This window comes from Delphinapterus leucas, chromosome 14 (assembly GCF_059928025.1).
Source record: "Delphinapterus leucas isolate spDelLeu-1000000601 "Yukka" chromosome 14, BTC_Dleu_Yukka2, whole genome shotgun sequence".
NCBI lineage: Eukaryota > Metazoa > Chordata > Mammalia > Artiodactyla > Monodontidae > Delphinapterus > Delphinapterus leucas.
In genome coordinates, this window is record NC_143142.1 from 46,971,387 (window position 1) to 46,982,206 (window position 10,820).

General features: G+C 34.0%; 1 protein-coding gene across 3 annotated transcripts in view; it reads left to right on the forward strand.

The window, feature by feature from the left end:
* Window positions 1-9,072, forward strand: part of RNF138 (ring finger protein 138) — a 44,574-nt gene extending 35,502 nt beyond the window's left edge. For 2 of the 3 annotated variants that reach the window (XM_022586913.3, XM_022586914.2), the window contains 2 exons: window positions 4,244-4,351; window positions 5,964-8,306. In XM_022586913.3, the coding sequence (XP_022442621.1) occupies window positions 4,244-4,351; window positions 5,964-6,032 (177 nt within the window). In that variant the 3' untranslated portion in view covers window positions 6,033-8,306. Of the gene's footprint in view, window positions 1-4,243; window positions 4,352-5,963; window positions 8,307-8,894 lie in introns of those variants that run through there. The other variant, XM_089895061.1, reaches the window with a different exon arrangement.
* Window positions 9,073-10,820: the final 1,748 nt, after the last annotated feature.

Consider the following 10,820-nt stretch of genomic DNA (forward strand, 5'->3'; position numbering starts at 1 on the left):
GTTTGGTAGTGTATATATGTCCATGCCTCTCTCTAGCTTTGTCACAGCTTACCCTTCCCCCTCCCCATATCCTCAAGTCCATTCTCTAGTAGGTCTGTGTCTTTATTCCTGTCTTACCCCTAGGTTCTTCATGACATTTTTTTTTCTTAAATTCCATATATATGTGTTAGCATACGGTATTTGTCTTTCTCTTTCTGACTTACTTCACTCTGTATGACAGACTCTAGGTCTATCCACCTCATTACAAATAGCTCAATTTCGTTTCTTTTTATGGCTGAGTAATACTCCATTGTATATATGTGCCACATCTTCTTTATCCATTCATCCGATGATGGACACTTAGGTTGTTTCCATCTCCAGGCTATTGTAAATAGAGCTGCAATGAACATTTTGGTACATGACTCTTTTTGAATTATGGTTTTCTCAGGGTATATGCCCAGTAGTGGGATTGCTGGGTCATATGGTAGTTCTATTTGTAGTTTTTTAAGGAACCTCCATACTGTTCTCCACAGTGGCTGTACCAATTCACATTCCCACCAGCAGTGCAAGAGTGTTCCCTTTTCTCCACACCCTCTCCAGCATTTATTGTTTGCAGATTTTTTGATGATAGCCATTCTGACCGGTGTGAGATGATATCTCATTGTAGTTTTGATTTGCATTTCTCTAATGATTAATGATGTTGAGCATTCTTTCATGTGTTTGTTGACGGTCTGTAAATCTTCTTTGGAGAAATGTCTATTTAGGTCTTCTGCCCATTTTTGGATTGGGTTGTTTTTTTGTTATTGAGCTGCATGAGCTGCTTATAATTTTTGGAGATTAATCCTTTGTCAGTTGCTTCATTTGCAAATATTTTCTCCCATTCTGAGGGTTGTCTTTTGGTCTTGTTTATGATTTTGTTTGCTGTGCAAAAGCTTCATTAGATCCCATTTGTTTATTTTTGTTTTTATTTCCATTTCTCTAGGAGGTGGGTCAAAAAGGATCTTGCTGTGATTTATGTCATAGAGTGTCCTGCCTATGTTTTCCTCTAAGAGTTTGATAGTTTCTGGCCTTAAATTTAAGTCTTTAATCCATTTTGAGTTTATTTTTGTGTATGGTGTTAGGGAGTGATCTCATCTCATACTTTTACATGTACCTGTCCAGTTTTCCCAGCACCACTTATTGAAGAGGCTGTCCCTTCTCCACTGTACATTCCTGCCTCTTTTATCAAAGATAAGGTGACCATATGTGTGTGGGTTTATCTCTGGGCTTTCTCTCCTGTTCCATTGATCGATCTTTCTGTTTTTGTGCCAGTACCATACTGTCTTGATTACTGTAGCTTTGTAGTATAGTCTGAAATCAGGGAGCCTGATTCCTCCACCTCTGTTTTTCGTTCTCAAGATTGCTTTGGCTATTCGGGGTCTTTTGTGTTTCCATACAAATTGTGGAATTTTTTGTTCTAGTTCTGTGAAAAATGCCAGTGGTAGTTTGATAGGGATTGCATTGAATCTGTAGATTGCTTTGGGTAGTAGAGTCATTTTCACAATGTTGATTCTTCCAATCCAGGAACATGGTATATCTCTCCATCTATTTGTATCATCTTTAATTTCTTTCACCAGTGTCTTATAATTTTCTGCATACAGATCTTTTGTCTCCTTAGGTAGGTTTATTCCTAGATATTTTATTCTTTTTGTTGCAATGGTAAATGGGAGTGTTTTCTTGATTTCACTTTCAGATTTTTCATCATTAGTGTATAGGAATGCCAGAGATTTCTGTGCATTAATTTTGTATCCTGCTACTTTACCAAATTCATTGATTAGCTCTAGTAGTTTTCTGGTAGCATCTGTAGGATTCTCTATGTATAGTATCATGTCATCTGCAAACAGTGACAGCTTTATTTCTTCTTTTCTGATTTGGATTCCTTTTATTTCCTTTTCTTCTCTGATTGCTGTGGCTAAAACTTCCAAAACTATGTTGAATAAGAGTGGTGAGAGTGGGCAACCTTGTTCCTGATCTTAGTGGAAATGCATTCAGTTTTTCACCATTGAGGACGATGTTGGCTGTGGGTTTGTCATATATGGCCTTTATTATGTTGGGGAAAGTTCCCTCTATGCCTACTTTCTGCAGGGTTTTTATCATAAATGGGTGTTGAATTTTGTCGAAAGCTTTCTCTGCATCGACTGAGATGATCATATGGTTTTTCTCCTTCAATTTGTTAATATGGTGTATCACGTTGATTGATTTGCGTATATTGAAGAATCCTTGCATTCCTGGGGTAACCCCACTTGATCATGGTGTATGATCCTTTTAATGTGCTGTTGGATTCTGTTTGCTAGTATTTTGTTGAGGATTTTTGCATCTATGTTCATCAGTGATATTGGCCTGTTTTCTTTCTTTGTCACATCCTTGTCTGGTTTTGGTATCACGGTGATGGTGGCCTCGTAGAATGAGTTTGAGAGTGTTCCTCCCTCTGCTATATTTTGGAAGAGTTTGAGTAGGATAGGTGTTAGCTCTTCTCTAAATGTTTGATAGAACTTGCCTGTGAAGCCATCTGGTCCTGGGCTTTTGTTTGTTGGAAGATTTTTAATCACAGTTTCAATTTCAGTGCTTGTAATTGGTCTGTTCATATTTTCTATTTCTTCCTGATTCAATCTTGGCAGGTTGTGCATTTCTAACAATTTGTCCATTTCTTCCAGGTTGTCCATTTTATTGGCATAGAGTTGCTCATAGTAATCTCTCATGATCTTTTGTATTTTTGCAGTGTCAGTTGTTACTTCTCCTTTTTCATTTCTAATTCTATTGATTTGAGTCTTCTCCCTTTTTTTCTTGATGAGTCTGGCTAATGGTTTATCAATTTTCTTTATCTTCTCAACCAGCTTTTAGTTTTATTGATCTTTGCTATCGTTTCCTTCATTTCTTTTTCATTTATTTCTGATCTGATTTTTATGATTTCTTTCCTTCTGCTAACTTTGGGGGGTTTTTTGTTCTCCTTTCTCTAATTGCTTTAGGTACAAGGTTAGGTTGTTTATTCGAGATGTTTCATGTTTCTTTTTTTTTTTTTTTTTCCTGTTTCTTAAGGTAGGATTGTCTTGCTATAAACTTCCCTCTTAGAACTGCTTTTGCTGCCTCCCATATGTTTTGGGTCGTCATGTCTCCATTGTCATTTGTTTCTAGGTATTTTTTTATTTCTTCTTTGATTTCTTCAGTGATCACTTTGTTATTAAGTAGTGTATTGTTTAGCCTCCATGTGATGCATACATATCTTTTTGATGCCATTTTGAGGGTGTGTATGAGAGTGGTGAGACCTTTTTTGATGAGTGAAGGAGAATAGAGCAGAGTGCAGGATTCCAACATTGTGTTAATGGTTCTACAACTCCACATTTGGAGCATGAGTTTCAATTTCAACTGTATGTCAAACAGGAGAAACTGAGCTGGAAGAGATACTTCCCATTTTGATATGTAAATATTTTCTTCAGAAATTAGAAGGAAAATGTATCAAAAGATAAAATAAGGATTGTGGGTACATCTTAGCAGTTTTACAAAAAGTTGTGGAAGAGTATGCCCCAGTATGCCCTTAAAGTCTCGGGTAGTTCTAAGGGAGATACCCCCCCTACTTTGCTCATTAGGAGAGGGTCTGTTACTGTTAAGTAAACAGATACAGTGCCAAAGACATCTCTTGGGGAAAATCTCATATTTAAGAGATTTCATTTGTTTTATATTGCATTAGTGAATTTTTGTTTCTGCATTATATTCAACATAGCACAAACTTTGGCTATAGTCCAGTTACTAAAGTTCTGTTTTGTTTCATTTCAGTCTGTAATCCATTCACTTTTTAAGATGTACTTTTACTTCATTTGAAACCTTAAGGATACAATTTAAGGCTTCCTTTGCTTTCATCTTACTTATAAATGAAATTAAACTAATAATAATAATTATGTCACAGTTATTGTGTGGCTCTAATGAGATTACATACTGGTTACTGGTAATTATTATTACAGTTGGTTAAGGCTGGATATGGTGTTTCTGTTAAAACAGTAGAATAATCAGATTTAAGTAATAGAATATGTTAGATCTCTGTTTTTATTGTGTTGTGTTGGATTAGTGTAATTTATCTAAGGTAATTTGGTCTAGAAATAATCTAGTCATGAAATTTGGCCCTTAAGAAATGCTTTTCATGTAGATTTTTTTGTAACATGTTTTAATACTTTCAATAATGATGTTTGGTTATTTTCATTTTTTTTTATTTGAAATACTGTGTTTCTTATAGACATGTCCTATTTGTGTGTCTCTTCCTTGGGGAGATCCTAGCCAGATTACTAGAAATTTCGTTAGTCATCTAAATCAAAGACATCAGTTTGATTATGGAGAATTTGTGGTAAGTGAGTTTTTCAAGATTAAGAAAATACCATTTAAATATTGAAGTTAAATTAACTTTTTCAATCTAGACTTGAGTTTTGAGGCAAGATGTATCATGCTGGATGGTTATAGAGCAAGTTCTGTTGTTTTTATGATAATATAGGTGAATTTTGGTTTGTAGAAGTGGTGAAAGTTGAATTTACTGTCCACCTTCTATCTTAGAGAGATAATTAATAGAGGAAGAGCAAACTCCCAGATTAACAAAATGATGATATATATGAAAACTGTCTAGATTTAAGGAAAATTATACTTGCTAGAAAAGTAAAATTGGTATGACAGATGGAGGATGTATTTCTCATGTAGTGTAAGTAGCTTGTTAAACTCATAATAGATTTCTTTTATCTGCACGTGAGACACATTCTTTTTAAAAATGAGGGAGCTTATTTATGTAAAGCCAGGTTGAATGGCAGATTCTGGCCTTAGTTCACTGCTTTAACAGAGTGCATGAGGGAAGTTATATAATATAAAAATGGATCCCCAGAGCAAAGCATGAGGTTAATTTCTACTTCCCAAATGTGTCTTGATAGTTACAAAAAAAAAATTAGATGACTTTCATTTTATTAATTGTGAAATTGCATTTTATTCATCTTCAATGAATTAAAACCTTATCTCATTCAAGATTCAGCCTGACAAAGAATGGTTCATACTTGTTTTCCAGTTTATGTAATAAGCACAGACTTGTGCAATTCTGAGAATGGCATGAACAGAATTTCCATTTCTTCTGCCCTCCAGTGTTGAAATTATGTCATTCTTGATATATATATTTTTTATTTTGTGTAATTTGCAATTTTTAGTCATACTGTATAAAAATATGTATGTAATAATATTTCAAATATATGTAAAATTCAAGTGTACTCTGATAATTTTAGTAGTTTTATGAAGTAATTATAGGTTATTCTTAAATTCTCAGTGTAAGAAAGGTTACTGCATCTGGAGAGCTATGTGTTTGGAAAAACAAAAATTTATTTTGTGAACTGCTTTTGATCTAATTGTCAGACTGTTTTACCTTGCCACAGAAGAACATGTAATTTTAATGATTTGAGATTGTCAAATGGAGGCCTATTTTAAAGCAAATGCATGGACCATAATTGAAAGGAAATAGAATTTTTCAAGTTAAGGAGTAGTAGTATAATCAGATTGAGTGAACTGTAGTTTTTACCTTTATGTTATGATTAAGATGATGTTAATTCAACTGTCTTAATGTAATAAGTGCTTATTTTCTTTAAAATGAATATACCTTCCAACATTGGCATTCTTTTCTAGAGATGACAGAAAATTTATGATTGTGGGTTACCCTTAACTATACTACTTTCAATTAATAACTTATCATAAAGCACTGTAATTCTCAAATTTCATTGTCTGCTGATCATCTGTTATTTATCAAATATTCCTAAATAATTATAACTGAATTTTTTTAATTAAAAGTTTAGGTATTTAGTGCTTATATTTTAAAGAAGTATATGGTGTAACAAAAACTGTTTCAAGTATGTATGTGTATCAAGATGTGTAATGTATTGGACTAAGTATTGAATATGTTTTTCCTATTGACGTGTTAATGTTACTGTTTTTAGAATCTTCAGCTAGATGAGGAAACCCAATATCAAACTGCTGTTGAAGAATCTTTTCAGGTAAACATCTGAAGGCTATAGACGTCTCTGCATCTTTGTACCTGCAAGTGCCATCTTTAAGGAGAAAACTACATGAAGCCACCGTTTCAATAACTTGATGTGCATATTAATAAAAGTAATTCAGTCTATTGATTTAGTTTTTAATTGAAAAATAAAGGTGGGCCATCTAAAATCTTCATTCTCTTGATAAGTTAAAAGATAAAAGTTAGGACATTATCTTTAAAAGCATTAAAAGGATTATATTTCATTAATGTAATGGTGAAAAGGGAATCCCTGTTGTACTTATCTTTTTATATTACATATTGAATTTTTCCTTGCTTTTGAAATTTGGTGCAGTTCCTCCCATTGACATTATTGTACACAGGTAACAGAGTACCATATTGTGAAAGATGAGATTGATATAAACCTAACAAATCTGAGCCAGTTATTTGAGTTGCAGAATGGAGACTTGAAGTGCTAAATGAAACAATCCAAAGGAAACTTTTTTAAATACAGATTCTAGCAGAGGAATTCAACTATTATAAGAAAATTGTATTTATATAATGTTTAGTATTTTTGAAGACTAGTGAGATTTCTTTACTAATTTTGACTCTTTAAAAAGTGAAAGCTCATTGTATAGATATTTCCTTTTTGCTGTTAGAAGGAAATATCAAGAGAAAAATTTATTTCTTTGGTGGGCAGTTGGTAATTTCATATCTTGTTTGTTTGGCTGACTAATTTGTAAGCCTAAAGTACAGTAAGCTGAATTACAGCTCTTTGGCCTCAGAATTTTCAATAGCAGAATTGCTGATTAGCTAAGATGAAACTTTTATTAGAAACTTTCAGTTGGTGATATTACATTCTATATATATATTTAAATGAGAGGTTTGACTTCATCTCAGTTTAGAAATTTGTTCAAATCTAAAGATGTATATGCATATATACATACACTTTTGTATGTGTATATACACATATATGCATGCAGTTTGTCAGGTTATATACAGAATTTCTATTAAGATTTTAAAAATGCACAAGCAATATGGGATCAAAGTATTTATCTGATTTGATTAAAATTTTGTATGTCACCAAATTTTTAAAGTAACAGTCAAATGGTAAGTTATCTACTTGGCTACTATTACACCTTAAAAATGAGTTTATACACCTACACAATTACCTGTTTATATGGTGCTCATTTGTTATCTTAAGGTAATGTGGGACTATAGTAGTGAGGTGGATTCTACCAGCCACTCTGTTTCACTACATTTTAGTCAAAAACTGGGTTTGTTCTTAGTATTCATTAATGAGAATCATAAAATAACTTGTACTAGAAGGCCCAAATCACAGAATAAAAGATGAAGAGTGGATTAGCTGACATTCCATACTAATACATTGTTGATGCTTTCTTTAAAATAAATAACTCAAAAGAACATAAAAGAAAGTCTCAGAAGTAGTTTGCTGCTAATATATACATATATTGTATAAAAAGGTATATTTTGATTTTGTTAAAATCCTTGTTGACTTTTCTACAGTGAACATTTTTTTAGCTTGATTTAATAAAAATGTTAATTTTGGAAGTGGAGTTTTGTAAAAACCTTTTTCAGTCAAACAGTAATTTATGGGTAGTAATAACAATCACCAAAAAAGCCATACATGTTAACATATGCCTTGGTTGTGTCATTCGAAAGAGTGATGTTTACTATGTGCTTGAACATTTCTCTGCGGTTACATGAGTGTAATTGTAAGAATAGCTGTTTAACAAACTCTTTTTTAAAAAGACTTTTGACCATGGGTTTTTCCAGTTTAAGCAATAACTTTAGTACTTTCTTTCAAAATTTAGTACTTCCAGTATGTCAAGTTAAACCATTCTGAGATTTGAGAACTTCTTTAAAGGAAAATTGTAGAGATCATCTTGATGAAATTGTGTTTTGAAGTTTGTGGGTTAGTTAAATATTATTTATAGTCTGGTGTGTCTTTCACATAAGTTTTTTTCGTAAGGAAAATATTGACTTTATTTGCTTTTATCTGGGAGCTCCTCAGTATGGAAATGTTTGTTTAAAACCTCCCATCCTTTTGTCGGTGGATTAGGAATAGGGATTGGCTTTACAGATACACAGTTTAAATTCATGAGACAGTCCTTGTTTTTAATGTGCATATAGCTGAGTCAGGATAAGGGAGGAAACTGTATTGATACTCTACCTAAATTTCAGAATACCACTTACAGGCCTCAACAAATTACAGTTTATGTTGTTAAACAGTCTTATTTGAGATGTATTGCTTTATTTTTCAATTAAACGTGGTTTTCTCCTACTTGTGTGTCTAATTAAGTTTTTGTCTAGAGGCAAACATGATAACATTTAACTCTCATAACTCACCCTGGAAGACATGTAGGAGATGACCCATTATTTTGCACTTAAAAAAGTGGATAGGAGAAAGATACCACATGCTGATACTATATGTTGGGTTTAACTTTACAAACCTATTTTATCTTTATTTTCAAATGTTAATCAACTTATAAAGCTATTTTATCAAGTGTTCACACAGCAGGATTTTCAGACCATGCTAGCAACCAGACAGAAAGCTAGTTAACTGGTTAACAGACATTTTTAAATGGAAAAGTTACCCTTAAATAAGGTATCAGGGTTCTAAGAATATATTGCCAAATACCATGTCACATACTTGTTGCATGTTTAGCAAGTATTAATTACAATCTTCAGTGAATCATAACTTTATAGGAACACTTTAGGGCTGCTACTCAAAGAATAAACCCTCTATGGAGGTTGTGATGTTTGTAGAAAAGGTGTGGCCCAGAATACATGTACTGTAAAGCTAATAGAAATATGAATAAAGTACTCATTCCACATTACCACTTAATATGGAATATAATTTTCTAATTAGGCAGTACAGTTCTGAAAAAAGATGGGGAATGGAAATGAGTTATATCAAGAGATTAAAAGAAGATACAGAGACCTGAAAATGTGTGTTACAGCCTGCATCACCCCAACAGCGATTGTCCAATCCTGAGGCTGAGAAATGGGAGTGACTGCACTCTCACCCCGAAATGAGGAAGATAAATGTGTGTATTTTATTAGGTACTTGACTGACAAACTTGCATTACACTATACCATGCAATTTCCTGTGTAATAAGAATTCTTAATAGATTGGTGAAGGATATACCATTGCAGAATGTAAGATGAACAGGCAGGGGAGTGAATACGGAGGAGAGACATTAATGAATTATAGCCATTCTAAGGAGGTTATGGAGAGGAAGAAAATACACAAGATGTGAGGGAGGAAATGGCATGTCTGTCTAAATGGGCAAAATAACGGTACATGACACTGAAATTGTGAACAATAATCAGAGCACAGATCAAGAAAAGTTGCTAGAATCCTGTAAGTCCCCTTGTTCCTACTTGCCACTACTACCAACTTTTTTTTTTTTTTCTGGCCATGCTGCGCAGCATGTGGGATCTTAGTTCCCCCACCAGGGATTGAACCTGTGCCCCCTGCATTGGAAGCATAAAGTCTTAACCACTGACCACCAGGGAAGTCCCACCACCAACTTCTAATACCACAGATTGTTTTGTCTGTTTTTATACTCTTACAAATGGAAGCACTCAGTAAAAATTATATCTGGCTACTTTTGCTCAGTATTGTTTTGAAATATCTAGGTCAGTTTTGTAAATTGTCTTTTCTGTCCAGAACAGAAAAGCTAAAAAGTAGCTTCTAAAGCTACTTTTAAATATTTGTATGTGGAAGTTAAGTGTATTGCAAATGGTTCTTTCTCCATGCGTGTTGACACCTAGTGGTTCCATGTCTAGATAAAACCTGAAAACTGACTGGTCTTCCCCTCGTAATAACTGAGGAAAAACAGGTGAAGAGTGTAACCAAATGGTTTTCCACTGAAACCAGGTAAGAATCTGACCTTTCTAATAAACTAGGTATAGGATGTTCTGTTTTCAGGGCATTTTGTAGGAACAAGATTTTATTTTATTTTATTTTTTAACATCTTTATTGGAGTATAATTGCTTTACAATGGTGTGTTAGTTTCTGCTTTACAACAAAATGAATCAGTTATATATATACATATGTTCCCATATCTCTTCCCTCTTGCGTCTCCCTCCCTCCCACCCTCCCTATCCCTCCCCTCCAGGCCGTCACAAAGCACCGAGCTGATCTCCCTGTGCTATGCGGCTGCTTCCCACTAGCTATCTATTCTACGTTTGGTAGTGTATATATGTCCATGCCTCTCTCGCTTTGTCACAGCTTACCCTTCCCCCTCCCCATATCCTCAAGTCCATTCTCTAGTAGGTCTGTGTCTTTATTCCTGTCTTACCCCTAGGTTCTTCATGACATTTTTTTTCTTAAATTCCATATATATGTGTTAGCATACGGTATTTGTCTTTCTCTTTCTGACTTACTTCACTCTGTGTGACAGACTCTAGGTCTATCCATCTCATTACAAATAGCTCAATTTCGTTTCTTTTTATGGCTGAGTAATACTCCATTGTATATATGTGCCACATCTTCTTTATCCATTCATCTGATGATGGACACTTAGGTTGTTTCCATCTCCGGGCTATTGTAAATAGAGCTGCAATGAACATTTTGGTACATGACTCTTTGAATTATGGTTTTCTCAGGGTATATGCCCAGTAGTGGGATTGCTGGGTCATATGGTAGTTCTATTTGTAGTTTTTTAAGGAACCTCCATACTGTTCTCCACAGTGGCTGTATCAATTTACATTCCCACCAACAGTGCAAGAGGGTTCCCTTTTCTCCACACCCTCTCCAGCATTTATTGTTTCTAGATTTTTTGATGAT